This window comes from Athene noctua, chromosome 10 (assembly GCF_965140245.1).
Source record: "Athene noctua chromosome 10, bAthNoc1.hap1.1, whole genome shotgun sequence".
Lineage (NCBI taxonomy): Eukaryota > Metazoa > Chordata > Aves > Strigiformes > Strigidae > Athene > Athene noctua.
This window is the reverse complement of record NC_134046.1, coordinates 21107945-21127728: the sequence shown is the minus strand read 5'-3', so window position 1 is coordinate 21127728 and position 19784 is coordinate 21107945. Positions and strand designations below refer to the sequence as shown.

The 19784-nt window shown below is 36.8% G+C and overlaps 1 protein-coding gene across 8 annotated transcripts in view; it reads right to left on the bottom strand.

Moving 5' to 3' along the window:
- Nucleotides 1-19784, bottom strand: part of ATP2B2 (ATPase plasma membrane Ca2+ transporting 2) — a 252940-nt gene that overhangs the window by 66300 nt on the left and 166856 nt on the right. For all 8 annotated transcript variants that reach the window (XM_074914647.1, XM_074914648.1, XM_074914649.1 and 5 more), the window contains 2 exons: nt 18354-18568; nt 16560-16802 (listed from right to left, as the gene is read on the bottom strand). In XM_074914647.1, coding sequence (XP_074770748.1) covers nt 16560-16802; nt 18354-18568 — 458 coding nt within the window. The remainder of the gene's footprint in view (nt 1-16559; nt 16803-18353; nt 18569-19784) is intronic.

The following is a 19784-nucleotide window of genomic DNA, read 5'->3' as shown; positions in this document are numbered from 1 at the left end:
CATTTATATTGCATGTCAAGCCTAAGTCAGGACCCCAGCTTGGTGGCAGATCAAATTTAACAAAGTCAAAAGATAACCCTCAGATCTCTCATGGTTAGAGACTGACCAGGACATCCTGCCGAGCTCAGTTATGCTGTCTCAGCAGGAAAGAAGTAGCAATAGAAAAGCAGTTTAAAAGACTTCCCTATCCCTCATCAGACATGTGCTGCACCCTCCAGCTGACGTGAAGCAGGCTCCTCAGATTAGTGACAGCAGTGTCATTTGGCACTGTTTTCCAGCACAGGCCCCTGTTTTGTTACTTAACAACCACTTAACTATCAGATCTGCTCAAACTTCCTAGGAAATTGGTAACAGGAATGTTCGATTCATTCCTGTATAGGGTGTAAGAAACAATATATTTGTGCAGTAGGCGGAATGATGGAATTATTTAGGTACAACTGGCATAATTAGATCTACCAGACAGTTGGAGGATATTCAAACCCAGGCTTCCTACACCAGATTAGCTCTGATTCAAGATAATTATTTAATTTTTAGGAGGATAATTTTTTTTGTTGTTGTTATCTGAAGACAGATCTGAAAATGATGCAACAATCTATTTAATTAATGCAATGCTGTGGTACCACGTAATTCTCATTGCAAGCGCTTGAGGTGGATACCAGTTTAGTGAGATATAACATTATATATATATATATATATCAACATCTCTTTTTGCCTCAAATAATAGCAAGGCAATAATCATATTAAAAGGGGCCAGCTGCAATTATGTAATGTAGTGTGACATTTCCTATCAACATGGCAAAGTTAAGAGAGCAGCAGTGATGTGGCTCAGTGAATACGGACTCATGCTTGTTTCAGATCACATAACAGGAACAAGATAAAAATGATACTATCCATAAATTCCCTCAAGAGTGATTATGAAAGAAGATGAAATCATGCATGAAGAACAGACTGAAAGGCTGGTGTGACAGTCTCTACTCCTTCTCTCATTGACTGTTACCTATTTTTACATACAAAGAGAGCTAATACTTTGCCCTTAATTTTAATGGCAAATAATTAAATTACCCTTTTAGTTTGAAGAACAAATTTAACTTTGATTAATTTGAATTAAAAAAAGGATAAGGCAAAAAAATACTACCGCAAACATGAAAACCGCTGCTGCTTCTCACTAGCTAAAGGTAAAAGATGGATATGTCCGTCTGTACACATTTTTCACTGAATCACTGAGGAGTTGAGGCTGGCAAGCAGGCACCTCTGCTGGGTGACCATCTCAGCCCAGTGCCCCTGCTGAAGCAGCTTCAACTACAGCAGGTTTCTCAGAGCTGCGTCCAGTTGGGTTCTGAATACCTCCAGGGAGGAAGACTCCACACCTCTCTAGGCAACCTGTGCCCGTGTCTGACCATCCTCACAGTAAAACATATTTTCTTACATTTAAATGGAATTTCCTGTGTTTCGGTTTTGTCTCATTGCCTTTTTGCCTTTTACTAAGAAGAGTCTGGATCCACCTTCTTTGTTCCCTCCCATCAGGTATTTATTTATACTTGTTAATAAGGTCCCCTCTGAGCCTTCTCTTCTCCCGGTCAAACAGTCTCAGTTCTCGCAACCTCCAACTTGCATGTCAGGCAGTCAGCCCCATCACCCAGATCCTTAATGACGTGAAACAGTACGGGCCACCCTTGGTGATCACTGGGATACACCATTAGTGATCAGCTTCCAGCTGGGCTTTGTTATCACAGTGCCCTGAGACCTGCTGGGCTTCAACCTACCCCACTTGAGGCAAGGTTTCAATCCACCTCTCTATCCACTTTGCTAGTCCACAGTTGATCTGTTTTTCAATTCACTCCCAAGAACAGAGGATGCAAGTTAAAAATACAGATGAAACATCTATACGTGCATAAATTTTCAGACGTGCAAAATGATGACACATATGAACAATGTGCACTATTCATATGAGAATATTACTCCTAGATATAAAGAACTTGTTAGAATGAATTAGAATAAAAATTGCTATTTTTTTCATCGTCACAACCAGAGAAAAAGTGGGATAGCTATAGTAAAAGCAGTATCTGAGATACATAAACATAGTTAAATTTAGCTTTGTTAACTATGTAATTAATTGAATTGGGCACAGTGCAAGGATTTCTAATTTCAAATTATGAAAACATTAACTGATAACTTTTTATAATTAATACCTTTTTGTAAAGTCCTGCACATGTGACTGACCAATACTTATTCTAAGTAACCAAACATTGACATGTATGTTATACTTGTACCTTCCAGTTCATTAGCAACTCCATAATCAAAAGACATGAGTTATTCCTTTTCATCTTCTAATCAATTTTTCTTCTCTAATTTGATTTTCCTTTTGTAATAAGTAGGCTACATTTCAAGATCAAAATAATTGAAATAGAATGCTGGATGTCTTTTATTTTAAAAAATAAAAATAATATTTAAAAATCTTTCAATTCCAGATGACAACAATTCAAATGATAACAAAGGTATATTAATACCCCACATTACAGTGCAAAGAATGAACTCTGCCTTGCTATGACATTACTGATTAATCACAGTTATGATTAGGATACTCCACCCTTACTGTTTCCAGATGAGATTAAACTGAATTTTACAGACACAGATTTTCCTCCACGTTTTCCCCAAAAGCATCTTGGTATATTTATTATACTGTAAGATATTTGTCTGTATGTAGGGACTTTCATACTGTTATTGATCAAAACTATTAATATCTCCACTTAAAATGTATCACTTAATAACAATTTTGCTCTCAAATTTTGAGAACTATGTATTCCATTTCCAAATTTGGACACTAAAAATCCCCACTCCTGTCCTTTTCTACAGTCATATTCAAAGGGAACTGGCAATTGTTAAATTTATACCAGTGCCATTCCAGCTTTGTTTAAGTGCAGCAAGAGCTGTTGACAAATAACCTATATAATCAAAATAATTATACACAGCAGTTGTTATTAACTTACTCTAATTTACAACTCATTTACTTTAAATGTAGTCTAAGTACAAGGTTTCAGCTCTCTCTAGCTATAGAGAAAGAAGCAAGAGTATGTTTCTCCCTTCTTATCAATACTGTTGGAACACAGACCAGAGTGACAAACGTGTCATTTCTAAACCAAATAGATTAAAATTAAGAACAGATTAATAGATTTTATAAATTTCTATAACTTGTTCAATCTATTCGGCAAATGCTATATTTTCATGAACGTCAAACGAGCTGAACATTTTTAAGTGCAAAAGAGAAATTGCATTTATTTGTAGAATTGTAATTGGTACCTCCATAACAACAACCCAAACATCTGCTACCTTGTTTTAGATCTATTAAACTGACGTTTTACTGCATGCTGATATTAGACTGGCTTCAAGAGTGTTGCAGACAAACAGTGTTGCAGTGAAAACAGAGACAGGAGACAAATTGTATAATGTTGAGCTGATCAGGTAGTGAAAATTCAATTTCAAGGCAACATCTGCAGTTTAAAAAGTGTATTTCCAAATTAGAACCAATACTAGGGATTTACACGGGGTTTGCTAGCATTAAAAGCATTAACACATCTGTTTTAGGGCTGAAACCTCATCTTTTTGATTTGAGGAAATAGAGATAATGGGGGTTTTTTAGATATAGCAGAGATCTAACTAGAAATTGTAAATTTGGAAAATGTCCTCTGAGCCACTTTAATACATGCTTTAGTCATCTATCAGCAGCCTTCTCCCTAGCATCTCAAGGCTTTCCCTCACCAAGGTTGCCTATGAAAACCTTATTCAATGTTTCTGAACACGTCATCACCAAAACTCCACTTACACAATTTTCCTCACTTTTAATTATTAACTCTTTTCATCAAAATTAATCACGTTTTTTAAAAACACCTCCACTGATAGTTTGAAGTGCATCTCACACATGCTCTCTATTAGCTATTGAACATTAATTTCAGCCACAAAGTTGTGAAACACACATTATGTATTCCATGTTATCTAAATACACCAACTTTCATTTTAATTTTCATTATCTTCTCTATGCTTTTTACTAAACAGAACTGGAAATCTTGTAGTGCATTGTAGACATTAACTCATTGTTTTAGGCTAATGAATTGAAAAAAAAAACCCAATGCCAGTGCCACTATCTGAAAAATCTGTAAGGTGATAATGATCATATTGTATAAAACCTTAATCATCACATTAAAAAAAAAACAAAACAGAAAATGCATGGCCTGTACATTTGCACATCAAAAACCTGAATTTCAACAAATAAATAGTATTTACAGGTAACTGATTTACACATACAGACATCATTTATACAAAACTTATACTACAGATTTTCTAATTTTCTATTAAATATATTTCACATAGGAAAACTAAATTTCTAGAAAGACCAAACTAAAGCAAAAATTAGTCTTAATACTCACTGTCTTTCTGATTGTAGCACAATTGCAAACCATTTCTATAGTTTAAGGAGCTAAATTTAGTAAGTGCAAAGCAAATGTAGCCACATGAAATGTAAAAAGAAGTTTTTTTCTCTTGACTTAAGCTACTGATTATAGCCCATCGTAATTATAGATGTCTGTTAATAGTGCTCATTTCCAGAGTAAGGAAAAGGGTTCTTCAAGCATCCATTTCTAAATGAGTCTAAAAACACTAACAGCAGCTATTTCACTTATCACACAAAATGTACTCCTCTTTATACTAGCACATATCAGCTGAAATTATTTTTAAATCGGTTTTGGTTAGTTAGGGGTTGGGTTTTAGAAGACAAATGCATGAGTTCAAGTGTATATAATACGTTATAGCAATGCTTATCTAGGATTTGCTCAGAGGGATTTTTTTGCATGATTGGTGGGGTAATGTTTGAGATGCGATGCATTACGAATTCAGTCCTCTGGCCAGTCCCTCTTCTTGTCAGGATGCTAAGAATGATGCCTTTGCTGGGCAGAACAGCAGACTGTGAGACTGCAGCCAATTTTTATCTGATTATTCATTCAGAAGGAAATGGGACAGGAATGATGGAGAGGTTGAACATCCTGTCCTTCTTTACAGTAAAATTCTCCCAGAAAAAATTGTCTCTCACCTCCTCCAAATACAGCACTGAGCACTGTCAACCCTTTTTTGGAGTGAAGGGAAGTGTAAGGTAACTTAATTCTCTGCTCACTTGGATAAGTAGAAACCACAGAAAAATAACAATGGCATAAGAAATAAGCAGTGGAACTTTTTAACATGCTTAATGCTTTCATTCAGCATTATGAAAATGAGCTACATCTACATCTAATGCCCAACACGCATTCATAATTTCAGATGGATGAGATGTCCCAGTGTCTCCATAAGGACTTGCCAGGAGCTGGCCATACTCCTTTGCTGTGTGTGTTTGCACTTAGACACGTGGGACAGGTTTGTAGTAGTACTTACTATAGTTGTCCTCATTTTTCTGAAACCTCCCCCTAGAAGCTTAATTTTTCCACGCAAGGTGTCTGACAAAACAGGTTTGTCATGTCTTCAGTGATGCTAGGGAACAGTATAGTTTTGACTATGTTAGAATACTCCAGCAACCTCTCCTTTGAAAACTTTCCATTTCCTCTGCTAGACTCCAGCTGGGAAAAGGATTTTATGTAACAGATGCCTTCTGCCTTCTGTCCATCAAAGTCATATGCCCCTGAGAAATCAGACCCATCAAAGTCATATGCCTTTGAGAAGTCGGTGCCCCTTGCAGTTTGCTCAGAATCTGTGGTTACAGTTCTTCAGAATCCCATCCATTTTACAGATTTTTCTGGCTTAGCTGGCACCATGTCTAAAAGCAGAAAGGCCATCATTTTTGGACACCTTCCCACAGTCGTAAATAACACAGAAATATGATTGATTGGAATCCAGAGAAGCCAAGAGCTTCACATACAAGAATAGAAAACTGGAAGCCTGAAAGAAAAATTAGGACTGGGGGCTACCTGCAGAAGAAAGCGGGAAGTAGAATTTAAAGCAGTTTTTCTACTTGCTGTACATTTAATACCAACCTTCTAGGACTAGCTGTGACTTAAAAGAAAAGTAAACATTATATTTTGCTTACACTAACAGAAATATAACAAATCTTATTAAGTGCAATTTCATTCACAAACAGCAATGCCAAATCAATTTAAATTATTTTTCAAGTCTGTAAAGTAAGTCTGCACATTTATTGCTTTGAAATTAGAAAGATGTTTTCTTTCATATACTTTATTGCTGAACTGTTGTGGGGTTTTTGGGTTGGTTCTCCCCCAGAGGAATAAAACACGTTCAAGTTCTGAGAGTAAAAAGCAAACTTAGTAAAAACTATATTATATTATATTATATATTTATGTAATCTGAAAGAAAATTAATGTCATATTTCATTATGAGGTGATTCACCCACCACGTATTTTCTAATAAGCCTGTTTGTGTATCTTTGATTATAAAACCACTCCCATTTTCTATAAAATTGTTATTATCGCATTTAAAATTACTGTCTTCCTGTTCCTCATGCTAGAGAACACAAAGAAAACCTACATTGAAACAGATGTGCCTGAAGTAAGTGGTTTACACCCACTCATGTAAAAACAATAGCTCCCGTCAAGGAAACATGCTCCCTGATAATATCCCCTACTAAGTGTTAACACTAAATTCTAACCAGCCTATCAGTCAGCTCCAAAGTCTGATGACTTTATCACAAGCATGAAAAGAAATAAATATTAAAATTGTTCATTGTGCCAACATAGTTTGTTAAAAAAAAAAAAAAAAAAAAAAAAAAAAAGGGCGTCCTAAAAATCATCAGACAACAATAAGCAATATTTCTGTGTCTAAATTAAAACACTTGCAGGAAATGTTGACTTTTAAAGGCTGCATTCATCAACAGGTGTATTTGGAAATAGCTGGCAGTTATCCCTCTAAGTGAATCATCTCATGCCGGTACAAGATGAGTGGAACACAAGAACATGAAAGTAAGATAAATAACATAAAAGAAAATCCTATGCAAGGTAACAGGACAAACATTTGTTGCATCATAGCAAGTTTAAAATCTAATTTACTCGTTTTCATACAATCAAGCCGGGGGGGGGGTGGGGGGGGAGGGAAGCTAATGTAGTAAATTGTATTATAGTAACAAAAAGCTTCCAGGTGAGTGTCAGTCCTGTTTATAACCTTGCAATGATTATTTATTCCAACAGGAATAAATGGAATCTGCAACTACCAAAATGTGAAGGCAAAGAAGGACGGTATTAAGGAGCTTTTTACTACCTTGTTTTCTATCACATGAGGAAAGAAAATAAAGAACTATGATTTCTCTCTATCATAAATTTTTAGCCAGTATGGGAATAATTTGTCATGCTACATTCTACGGTGCAGGATTATTTTATTTACCCTTCGTCTCTTCCTAAATTTATTTGTTGCTGAGGCAGAACAGCCACCCCTTTCTTTGATAGAAAAGGAGACTAGGAACTAAGGAAAAGAGTTGTCAGGAGCTGCGGTCCTCCTATTGTCAAGTTTGTTTACAATTACAGTTTACTGTATAACGAGAACTTCGGCGAAAGAACTAGCTCTGAGCGCATTTATCTCACCTTCTCTACCTGTAATATTTCTGCCATATTGTGGGGAAACCTGCCTTGCCTCTGACAACCTGGCCACTAGTGAAAATATGCAACCTTCCAGAGTTTAACAATGTCAGTAGCAGATTTACAGGACAGCCCTGCTCTGATCTCTGCTCCCTAATCCCTCTTTGCGTAGGTAAATCCATCCCACAGCCAACTGCAGAGAAGCTTTCTGGGCAGTTGATTCCATTCTACCCCATACATACAACTCTCAAAAAAGGAGACTTTATTAAAAAAAGCTTTTTGCTAGCAAGACAAAGCCCCTGCATCCCGAGGGCAGAAAGCGCGTGACTGGGATAACAACATGTCCGATGCTTTACACATTCAAGTAGTTTTTTCTAAACACAGTTATTTGAATTATTAACTCAGTAGCTAATTTAGTGAGAAAAGCTATATTTGTACCTCTTATATAAAAATTCAATGACAAGTGATGTGTGAAGATCATTACTCTGCTAATTACTATTCCTAGAAGCAGAGACAATCAACTACATGATCTATTATCTCTAATAATTATTATTTACACAGTAAATAATATGCACACCATAGGTTGTTTTTTTCCTGCCTAGCTTATTCTGAGAAAATGCTTACCAAAGATTTTGTGAAAAAGTTTAAAAGAAAATATGGTTGGTTTTTTTTTTCTGGTGATGATTTCCTTGCTTATCTATAGAAAGATACTTTGACCTGCATTGTCTTGTCCCATCTATAATGTATATCTACATTATACAGTTGTATAACATTGGGAACAAAATATGGAAAATTAGATTGTTATATATTTACCTATAATGGTAATAATTTTGCCTATGAAGTAAAAACTCTTACAAAATATACACATTTTTGAAATCAGTTCAATCATTTTTAGATCAAATAAAATACTTTTAAAATTTTAAATGGCTCAAACGCACCATTTGGCTGGAGATTCAGAAATGTCCCTAACAGTATTTTAATGTCATCACTTGAGCACTTCAAAAACAAGACCATACACAATTTTCACAAATTTTCATTACTAAACTACTGTGCTGAAAGTAGCTAATAAAAGACTTACAGTACTATCCTTTTCCTCATAAGACAGCCTTACTGACCTAAATCCAACCCTACTGAGTTGGAAGATGCCACCCTGAAAATCATGCATTGATTTTCCGCATGATTTTCTGCAAATAAGATTTTCATCTGTGTTGCTCCTCATGCTGTACATTTAGTAACTTACTGTACCCCTACGATTTCAGAACTGGAAAACTTGGAGCAGAGCTTCATGAGTTCATACAAATCCATTTGTTATTTTTCAGACACTGAAAAAATTAGTATCTCTGAATTACTACATCAGTTCATCAATATATTTAACAGTTGAGGATTTTCCTCTCAGTACATTTGTCTGTGAAATTTTGCCATTCCAAACATATTCCACGGTGACAGCGCAGGGAGATGATTCAAGCCTGTTCCTCTTGCCTCCCTCATCCAAAGCCAGATGCCACTGACAACCAGCCACTCCAATGTTGTTACACTGGCTAAACGGCAAGAATTCAGCCCAGATAGGTTTCTCACCGTTTACTCATTTCCAGTATTATTAAGTAAGGATAAAACATTCCGCGGACCTACCCTTACAGCAAATGGCTGTCAAATAGTAGCCCCCCTCCCCATCCTTAAAACACAAATTATTGAAACGTTGACACATTATCTAAAGGTAGAATTTATTTTTGAGCATTGCCTGAGGAAAGAAAGCAGAGGTAAAAAAACCAAAACAAACCAAAACATTACGAAAGGTGGTTTCTGCTCAGACTGTTGCCAAAATTCACTCGAACCCTTCTATACCAAAATTAGTAGTGCAAACCTCCTTGCGGACAAAGCTTGCAACTCGATTGGAAAAAACGTGAAGCAGTGAACCAGGGAAAGACCCGCAGCTGTAAAGGTGGAGTGCATTGTGAAGAATATCTGCAAACTCTGCTGCTGCCAAGTTATAATCACCTTTCCTCCCTATATTACAGTTTTCTCTTTTTCCTGCCCAAAGTGCCCTTGTTGCAGCATTCTGTTTTCTGGAGTTCTCATTCTTTCTTCCCCTGCCTCTTCCTCCCTAGAGCTGACCTGCTTTCTCATAGGCAGGTCAACCCGGATTGACAACTTGACTGTCTGTCTGATAAATGACCCATCTTTCTCACAGCCTTCAAGTCAACAACTGCAGCTGCCAGTTGTATTTGCGGCTTAATGTTAATGGTAGGAAACTACAGAAGGAATAAAACAGAATTTAGGCCAGGCCATTAACTTGGGTTGTCATTTAATGTTATCATAAATGAAAGCTTTCCGCAATCCATCCTTATTAATTTTTTTACTACTTCTGTCCCCATTTCTGTCCTCATTTTTTGTGTATATGTTTTTGTTGGGGTTTTCTAAAGTATCTATTTTAACTTAAAACATTTTTAGCAGCAATGGGTGAACTGGATAGAGATCACCTCAAGCTACATGTACAGTAAAAACAAATGGCAATTTTACCTGTATTTTAACAAAAGAAACAAAGAGCTTGATAACAGGTTTTAAGAAAACCATAAGAGTAAAGATATCTTTCCAATTTCAAATATCAAAATAACTGAAAATGTAGCGTGGTTCTCCTTTATTTAAAGAAGAGAATTCTAGTGACATCCAATAGCAGGTTCATATAGCATGACTGCCCTTGGCAGACAGCTACAATAAAGTACAGGCTCTTTTACTGTGGCCTCAGGAAATATAAATTCTGATGATTTTCTGTTGATAGATATGGCATAATCTGAGCTATTGGCTTTGAGCTTTGTGTAAAATGAAATAAACAATCTTTCCAAAACAGTTAGGGTCTCATTCTTCCATTCTATTTTGAAAACAAGGCTTTATCTAAATACAAGACACATAAATATATGTATATACACAGATAAAATAAAAGATCTATGCTCTGTCAGACAAGCATTAGGGAGCTGCAAGCAACTACTGTTAAAAAGATAGGACATTTCAATCCTCTTTTCCATCCCTGATAACTTTAACTATTAATGTGGGGACATGCACAGAAAAATCCATAAACCAGCCTACTACTACTCAAATTTTTAAATGATTCAGTAGGAAACCTCCAGATATGCATATCCCCCAAAACCACTTTGAAACTATTTTCAGGAAAGCCTTGCTATATTGAAAGTGATGAAATTATGAAAGGTATAAGGAAATTACACTAAATTTCTGTTGGCTAAATAATATGTGTGTGCATATACGTACTATTCTTGAGGCAATTTTTTCATCCGATTAATAAAAAATAGACAAGATTATTTCATGTATTTCATAACTGAAATCCAGTCTTTACATTTGATTTTTTTTTTTTTTTAAAGGGTAAGAAAGAAGTGTATTTTGAACTTCGCATACCTTTTTTAAGACCATTTCTGACAGGAACATTATGTATCCCAACCCAGATAGCTGTACTTCTTTTGGATGCAAATATATCCCTCACAAATAAAAAGAACACTTCACCTGGCTACTACATCCATGTTCTCAATACCCACAGTAAATTTTAATCCATTCCTACAAAGCAACTGTTGCACTAAAATTTTATTTTCCATTAATTTTACCATTTCACTTTTGAAGAATGTAATTTCTTTTATGGTTTTCATCTATTATGAGTTACCTACTTGCTCTGCCAGCCTCCCTCCACCCCTTTTCTCCAAGAAAGTATGAAGTGCATTCATTCCAGTACTCTGCATCAGACAATCAGTCACAAGAACTATTTATTCTTAACAATAAAATTTTGTGCCAAAATCTCTTGAACTGCTTTCAGTATAAAGAAGTTAAAAATATTGTTCCACTTATTTTAACAAGATCATTCATTATATATTCAGGAAAAAGTAATTACACGAAGTAAGAAGGTGAATTAACACCTTCCTTTCTCTTCTGATAAACCTTAATGGCTAGGTCTATGTTGCAGCTCCATCCTAGCGCTACACACCAGGTACCCCCGCAGCCAGCCTGCGTCTTCAGCATCACTCTCCCACGGAAGGTGACCATTGCTCTCCCCCAGAAATAACTCCTCTCAAGGATGCTTGTGGGGCACCCCTGTTCCTCCCTGATGGGGTTATCTGGGGCCCTCAAAGCCACCCCTGGAACTCTGTGAGGAGAGGTCTGTCTGAGCCTACAGTGAAGACCCTCACCTAGGGCTGTGGTTGGAATCTGCGTGCTGGCAGCAACTTTGGTAACTTCACCATTTTCTTAGACAGACATTAGAGTGTCATGTGCAGGTGTTCTGCCATACAATAAACAGGTAACACTTCTTTCTCTGTTCTGGCTGCAATAAAATGATCTACTTTTTTTTTTTTTTCTTTTTTTTTGGTTCATTTGCCCCTTGAGGCCTTTTTGTTCCAAAACTTTTACAAGGTAACATTCTTTACTTGACTAACATTTACTAATACATAAACTAACATATATTTACTTCATTTCCTAAGTTGGCAGAAGCTGTGCAAGGGAGGGAATGTTTTGCATTTTAGTGTGACATCTCTGTCTTTTACTTCAAGATCCTCAGTTAAAGGATGCTGCTACACTGTGCCACATACCGTGCAACTGCAGTAAATGATACTCCAGATCGTTAGAACTGAAAACAGTCCTCCTGATGCAGATCCAGATATTCACCTAATACAGGCATAAGTAGCTTTTTTGCTCCCTAGGCACCTATCAAGTACCAAATGAAATGCCTGTGGTTAGATCCTAACAATAAAGGGTTCAGCTGGGTCTTTTCCACTGGTGCTGAAAATCACTCAAATACTAACTGTGATCTCTTCTTAATAAGAGCACATTATGCCCATCCAGCAAGCATGTCATCTATGCCCTCTGACAGTTTTCAGGAAACTGGAAGAAGAAATACTTTTCTAATTAAAACTGAATTTATGCAAACCACAGCTCAATAGGAGAGTTCAAATCACTAGTTTTGATATTTGAAGTCTCTATTTCAGTAGTGCTCCAAGATATCCAAGGTCAATGTACTTCTGTTCCAAGTGCAATCAAAGTATTCCCAAGATGCAAATTTAGTTTTCAGAGTAAGAGATGCTTTACAGTCCTCATCACAGCTACATGCAAAAATGTATGAAGTCTAAATTTTATTCCCATGTAGAAAAGCTATCTAAAACATGAACACTGGAAAAGAAAGGTTTTCTGGACAACAGCTTCACATAAATAGCATGAAAGCAGCTCTGAAGCTAATGGAATGCAAAAATCAGCTCACCCAGTAACTTAATCCTTGGAAAGCATTAAAAAGAACTATATTTAATGATGCTATTGTTCAGTTGGAATAATTTGTGTTTAATTTCTCAGGGAAATTCAAATCTTTTATTCCAAGCAGTGATATTATTTTCCTTTTATATTTTTATCAATGGTTCAATTGCCCCTTAATCAAAAGACAATGCAAGAGGGAATATTTCTCATTCAGCAGAGCTTCTTGACTAATTTTATGGTCCCATATGTGATCACGCTGAACAGAAGTTCATACAAAACCCAATTTACAGCATACCCATAACTAGATAACTAAAAATAGAATATGTAAAATTCAGTCTTAGTGACATAACACTTATATGCCCTTTGGGTTTGAGCTGATATTCACAATTTGATTAAATATGCTCTAAGAATGAGTGCACAAGTATGCATTCAGTATTAGCAGCTAGAAAAATAATTCCATGTAGTTCATCCTGAAAACAACTCCCTTACGTTTTTTTTTTTACTGTATTTATTTAAGATTTAAAAAGAATGAGGGCTATGGAACAATACCTTTTATCTTAAAATTTAGCTTAAGTCTGTTATAAACAATGAATAAAAATAGCTCCTCTGATACCAGAGTTGTTATCCTCATGGGGTCCATACCACAAGGCTTGATCTTATGATGCTGTTATAATAGCTAAAAAATCCCCATTAATTTTACACAGATAAATTCAAGTAGCCATCTCATATGCACCCAGCACAAAGATGACTTTCAGAGGATTTAATCCATTTATCGATCGTACAAAGAATTTATCCCAAATCTAAATCAAAGCTAAGAAATGGTGAAACGTTGACTCTTTTTAATAGGTGCACATAACTAATTTTTTGATGCCAAAGTGAAATTTTAGAACTACTATTGACCAGAAATTTTTCAGCCAAATGAAACGACTACCGTAAGAGAAAGAACATTAAACTGATACAGATGCATCCCTCTGGAAAGTCTGATGCCTTCCCATGCCTTACAGAAACCTAAATCCATTCCAAGATTCAGAGAGGGCGAACTGGTTATGGAAGTTGAACAGAAACGCTTTGTTACTGTGTTTGATCTCAAGCATTCAAAATAAACAGCAAAATATAAACCAAATGAAGCACAGCTGACACCGAGTCTTGCTCTGCGAGTCACACATGACTTAACTACCAACCACTCTGCCAGCCCTGCGCCTTGTTGTTTCTTAGATATGAGGAGAATTCTGCCAACATTAGTATCATTCTCTCAAAGCTCTCCCAAACTCCACAGTGACAGCTAGGACTGATGCTGGTGACTAGCATTACCACTGTAACAGTTATACAAACACAAATTTATACAGCTACCTACTATCCTTCATCCCAATTTGTCTCTATTAGATTGTCTTGAACCCAGACTGCGTGTTGAGGATGTTTTATTCTATTTCTCTTTCTACAGAAGGAAGTACCTAAGCTTACTTAAGATGTAACAATATTAAAATAACGAAGATCTATGTTCCTCTCCCCAACAATCAAATGTTATACTGATTTGTGAAAGCATGATTTATTCAGCAATAGTAAAATATTCTTGATAATTTACAAATCATAGAACGGTTTGGGTTGGAAGGGACCTTAAAGCTCATCCAGTCCCACCCCCTGCCATGGGCAGGGACACCTTCCACCAGCCCAGGTTGCCCAAAGCCCCGTCCAACCTGGCCTTGAACCTTCCAGGGAGGGGGCAGCCACAGCTGCTCTGGGCAACCTGTGCCAGGGCCTCACCACCCTCACAGGGAAGAAATTCTTACTTTAATCTAAATCTCCCCTCTTTCAGTTTAAAACCCTTACCCCTCATCCTATCCCTACACTCCCTGACAGAGTCCCTCCCCACCTTTCCTGTAGTCCCTTTAAGTACTGGGAGGCCATTCTAAGGTTTCCCGGAGCCTTCTCTTCTCCAGCTGAACCGCCCAACTCTCTCAGCCTGTCCTCACAGGGGAGGTGCTCCAGACCCCCCAGCATCTTCATGGCCCTCCAGGACCCACTCAAGCAGGTCTATGTCCTGATGTTGGTGCCCCCAGAGCTGGACACAGCACTGCAGGGGGGGTCTCACAAGAGCAGAGCAGAGGGGGAGGATCCCCTCCCTCACCTTTCTGGCCACACTTCTCTTGATGCAGCCCAGGACACGGTTGGCTTTCTGGGCTGAAAGTGCACATTGCTGGCTCAGGGTCAGTTTTCCATTCACTAAGCCCCAAGTCCTTCTCCACAGGGCTGCTCTCCATCCATTCATCATCCAGCCTGTTTTTGTGCATCCAATTGCCTCAGCCCATGTGCAGGACCTTGCACTTAGCCTTGTTTAATTTCATGATGTTTTCAAACTAGATTACAAAAGCCACTGCCATAAAATATCCACAGTGAGGTGTTACACAGCATTTACAATGAACGACCTGAGAATGGAAGGCCCATCTTTCATTTCAGCTACTCTGGTTGATTTTGACCTGGACAGACCATAGGAAAAGGCTAGAATTAAAGTCCAGGATTCACAACTGGTGCTGCTAGTTGGATGCTCACAGCTGAAGCTGGTGCACAGTTGAGTAAGCTCTGAACTTACAGGGTGTCTGAACTCAAAGTCAGAAAGGCTAGCTCCAGCCTCAGCTGACCAGAGCTATTTGTCTCTACAGTGCAACAGAAGAGGTACACTCACATTGCTGGCTGATTTCAGCTGGAAGGTGGCAACTAACAGTATCTTTCTGAGCTGATGAAACATTTTTGTGAATCCCTGTCTGCTCTTGATGTAGGAAGCCACTCAAGCTGCCTCAGGGGCTGGTTCACCCCACATTCCCATTTCCAGAGAGCTTTTGGTGAGATCACAAGAGTGAGTGCATCACAGCACAAATGACTGAAGCATGCTTAAGCTGTGCCTGTGACTTCAGACACTAACCCTGGCTAAGCAATTCTCAGGAGCATTCATTTCAAAAACACCTTCCCATAATATCCATATATTTACATAGCAAGAATGAAATTAAATACATGCTCCAGCACTCAGCAGTATTTCACCAATTGTTTTCTGCGACTGTGTTTTAAAAGACTACTTTTAAAATAAACATGAAGTGCATATAAGACTATATTATGCAGCTCAGCACAGAGCTATAAAAAGGACAGTACATAAATACATAAACTATAAAAGTGTATTTGTTCTGCAATATTAAGATTAAGCTTGACCTTTCAAAGAACAAATCTATTGGAATTGCAAAAGTTTCTGGCCCCACAATTAGCTCTGTACATAAGAATCTAATGCCACAAGCAAACAGGGTATTTCCATTTTGCCCTCCTTTACAGACTGAATAAAATACTGCTGAATGTAATTCACTTGAAGGCAGAATGAATAAAGATCATTAACCTCACTGATTTAACCAATCCAATTTGTCCTATTTGAGAATTAATTGAAAGTTCTTAGACACACAAAACCAATTTTACACATATGAAGTCTCAGTAAAAACTAGTTGTGTTAGCAAATTTACCTGCACCAAAACTGGAACATCCCAATCTAACAACAGCAGAATTTTTTTAAATGTAGCATGGTCTTGTACTTACAAGCACATCCCTATTCTTAAAAGAAAAACATAAAATATACAGTTTGTACAGCACCTGTTCTCATTTTGATGACCTCAACAGTATTTAACACTTCATAATCAACAACAGGGTGTTAAGGAATTAACATTGCTTAAAAAAAATTACACCTTCTCCTGCTATGTTTCATTTTATTGACAGAAAAAGCCTACTTACCAGAATTTTTGTAGTGTAAGCACTGTTGATAGCAATTGCATTAACCAGCAAATCAAGGGTTTTGGCAGGTACAGAATCTGGGTCAGGGATCTCTTTGTAGTGGACATCACCAACATAGGCTTGGACAACCGTCATCCGGTTGGTTGTTAATGTCCCTGTTTTGTCAGAGCAGATGGCTGTAGCATTACCCATAGTTTCACAAGCATCTAAGTGGCGGACCAGATTGTTATCCTTCATCATTTTCTGAGAAAAAGCAAAATAAAAAGCTTCAAGATTTGCTTTGACAGATTTTTAACATCAGTTATAAAAAGCAAAAAAAGTATGTATGTACTCTTGTTGATGAGAACAGTATGCTCACTAAACTAGACCTTTGATCGGGGCCAGTAACCCAAGAGCTAGTTACAGACAACCAAGCAGTGACTATCCCTGAAAAAATTTTGTCTTTGATAAACCAACATAGTTCCATCATTTTTTGCAGGATATATACATTTTAAGGAATAGCTAGAACAGTAAAGATTAGCTAAAGAAAGTGAAGATAAGAGGATGTTTTCAAACAGTATTATTATAGCAAATATTAGATTTTTTAAAAATACTTTTTCCAATGTCAGGATGTTATCTTGCAGCACAAAGACGGACTATACATTTTGGGAAAGAAAGAAAGAAAGAAACCAACAAGCAAAAAAACCCAAACCCCACCAAACAAAAAAACCCACAACCCCACCCACAAAACCCCACCACTGTAGAGTACTCCACTCCACAGTGCATATTTTTCACAGGACGCACAGTCATCCTGGAAATACATGTTATCCTTGTTTATACGCTTTCAATACTAAAAAAACCTCTGTGCCCAATCACCTGACACTTACTGTCCAACAGTATCTTATACTGCCAGGGCACAACATCGCCAGTTGTACACAAAGCTGTATTGCAGACTGATACTGCAAATACAGATACACATGAATGTTCTGCATGTGTCAGATGAAGGACATAAGGAGAACTGGAAAATATTTTAAAAGCAGCTACAGTCTTTATTAGCAAAATCCCATGCTTGAGATGCGCTCTTCTTTCCTAATAATAATGATGTTTGGCTACATATAAATCAAGCTATTCCTTCCTCATGACTTTATATTCATTTGTTTACACAGTAAATGGAAATAAACTTTACAGAATCTTCATCTAAGTATCCCAGAATATTTAAATAAGGTCCATCTGACTAAACTGGTAAAATAATCTGAGAAAACTCCTAGACAGATAATGGAGTAATCCACAAATCCCGGATTTTAATCCTCTTTAATTTTCTAATAGAATCATTTACACTGGTTACAAAGACCTGCAACTGCATTTAAGAAAAGTACATGAAAGTTCCAGTGAAACTGTAATTTCTTTGTAAGGTGTCCCTGAAGACCTCAAATCCTTGTCAAAACTTCATACTATTGCCCAAGAAAATCTGAAGACAGAGTTACTCTGTACCAAAAGACTGGACTATTCTCATAGTAAATTTTACTCATTAAGTTCCTGGTAACCTTACAGAAAGGTATTTCTATTGGTTGATATTCCTCCACTGTGTAGTTTTAAAGATATGTATTAGAATACATATGTATTTGCATTTTTGTCAGAAATACTTTCAATATAAAGCCAAGTTTCACTTTAAAGAAATTTCACTCTCATTAATATTTGGGGCACATTAATCTACAGGCAAATTTTCATCAAACCTGATAAAACGTGGAGACTAACTCACTAGTAAACTCAACTGAACAGTATTTTTCTCCCATAATTATTTTTAATGTTTCTTACCTTTACAGAGTAAGCCAGAGAAATAGTGACAGCAAGTGGAAGTCCCTCAGGAACAGCAACCACAAGTACAGTAACACCAATAATGAAGAATTTAACAAAATACTGAACATAGACAGGAGTGCACTCAGGCAACCACTGTTTCTTGTTGACCACAAATGTGTCAATGGCAAAATATAGTACCAAAATTATTACAGTGATGGCAGACATCACCAAACCTGCAAATAGAAAGAATCAATTATTATAAAATAAAACATAAGTAAAACCATGAGCAATTAGAAATCTACATTTGAATTTGATATGTAATTACTTTCTTATTCTACAAGACATTTTTCACCAGTACCAATAATGATGATGATGATAAATTTTGCAATGTAGAAAAAACATTACTACAATGCATTTACTACCACCACACATTCCAGTGAATAAACACTGAATTGTACGGAACAGCTGAATCACACTGCATTAATTTTTATGCACCATCATACTTCTGCCTTTAAAACTTCTCCGTTACCCGAGTTCAACAGGAGTTCTGCTGTTGCGAAGTTTTTTCAATTTAGTACATTACTTTGCCTGGTACAACATTTATCTGTCCTTTTAACCTCTGCCTTTTACAAATGACTACTCTATATTCAAACATTCAACTTTCTTTTAAATAAGTTTATCTTAAGAGGCTTGAAAAAAGGAGTCTCCTGTAGTTTATGTTGCTGTAGAAAATATTTTAGAAAAGCCCTACTGATGTGTCTGGTTGAATACAATGAGGCAATACTGCAGAATCATCTACAGAACAGATTTTAACTTTTTCTTGAAAATGCGATAAATAACAGTGTTTCCAAGGTTTCCCATTTCAAAGGGACATATGCAAACTGCACATTTTTATGAGGAGAGGCTGAAAAGAGGTACAACACCGACCGCACAGCACAAGAGACACTAGTAAGTATTTCTCAGAATTCACAAAATAACCCAGGGATTTAATATGCTCTCCCAATGACACAGACTTTGATAAGATAGCACTCTTCCTCCACAATTTTGTTCCCGGATTTGAGTAAAGAAATAAAAACTCCACTAGAACATCTATTTTGCTTTGCTCTTGGTCAGGTTTCTATGAAGCAGTTAAGCCTGCATTTCAGAATAAATTAATTTCTCTCTAACGAGATCATACAGGAGAAGGAGAATGCTGTCAATTTTATGCCTTGACTGAAGTTTAAAAAAAAAATTGGTAAGCTGAAGGATGCTAAGGTTGACAGGAAACAGATGAGTCTGAGAGATCGCTAAATGCCAGAGGATAAAGGAAAATCCATTAAAATACTGTACAGGCAAATACTCATGACACAAGACATCCCCATAGACTGCCCAATGACAAAGAAAAACCAAATGAGGCAATGATTAATTAATTTAATTCATATTACTTGCCACATTATGGTTAGAAATCCC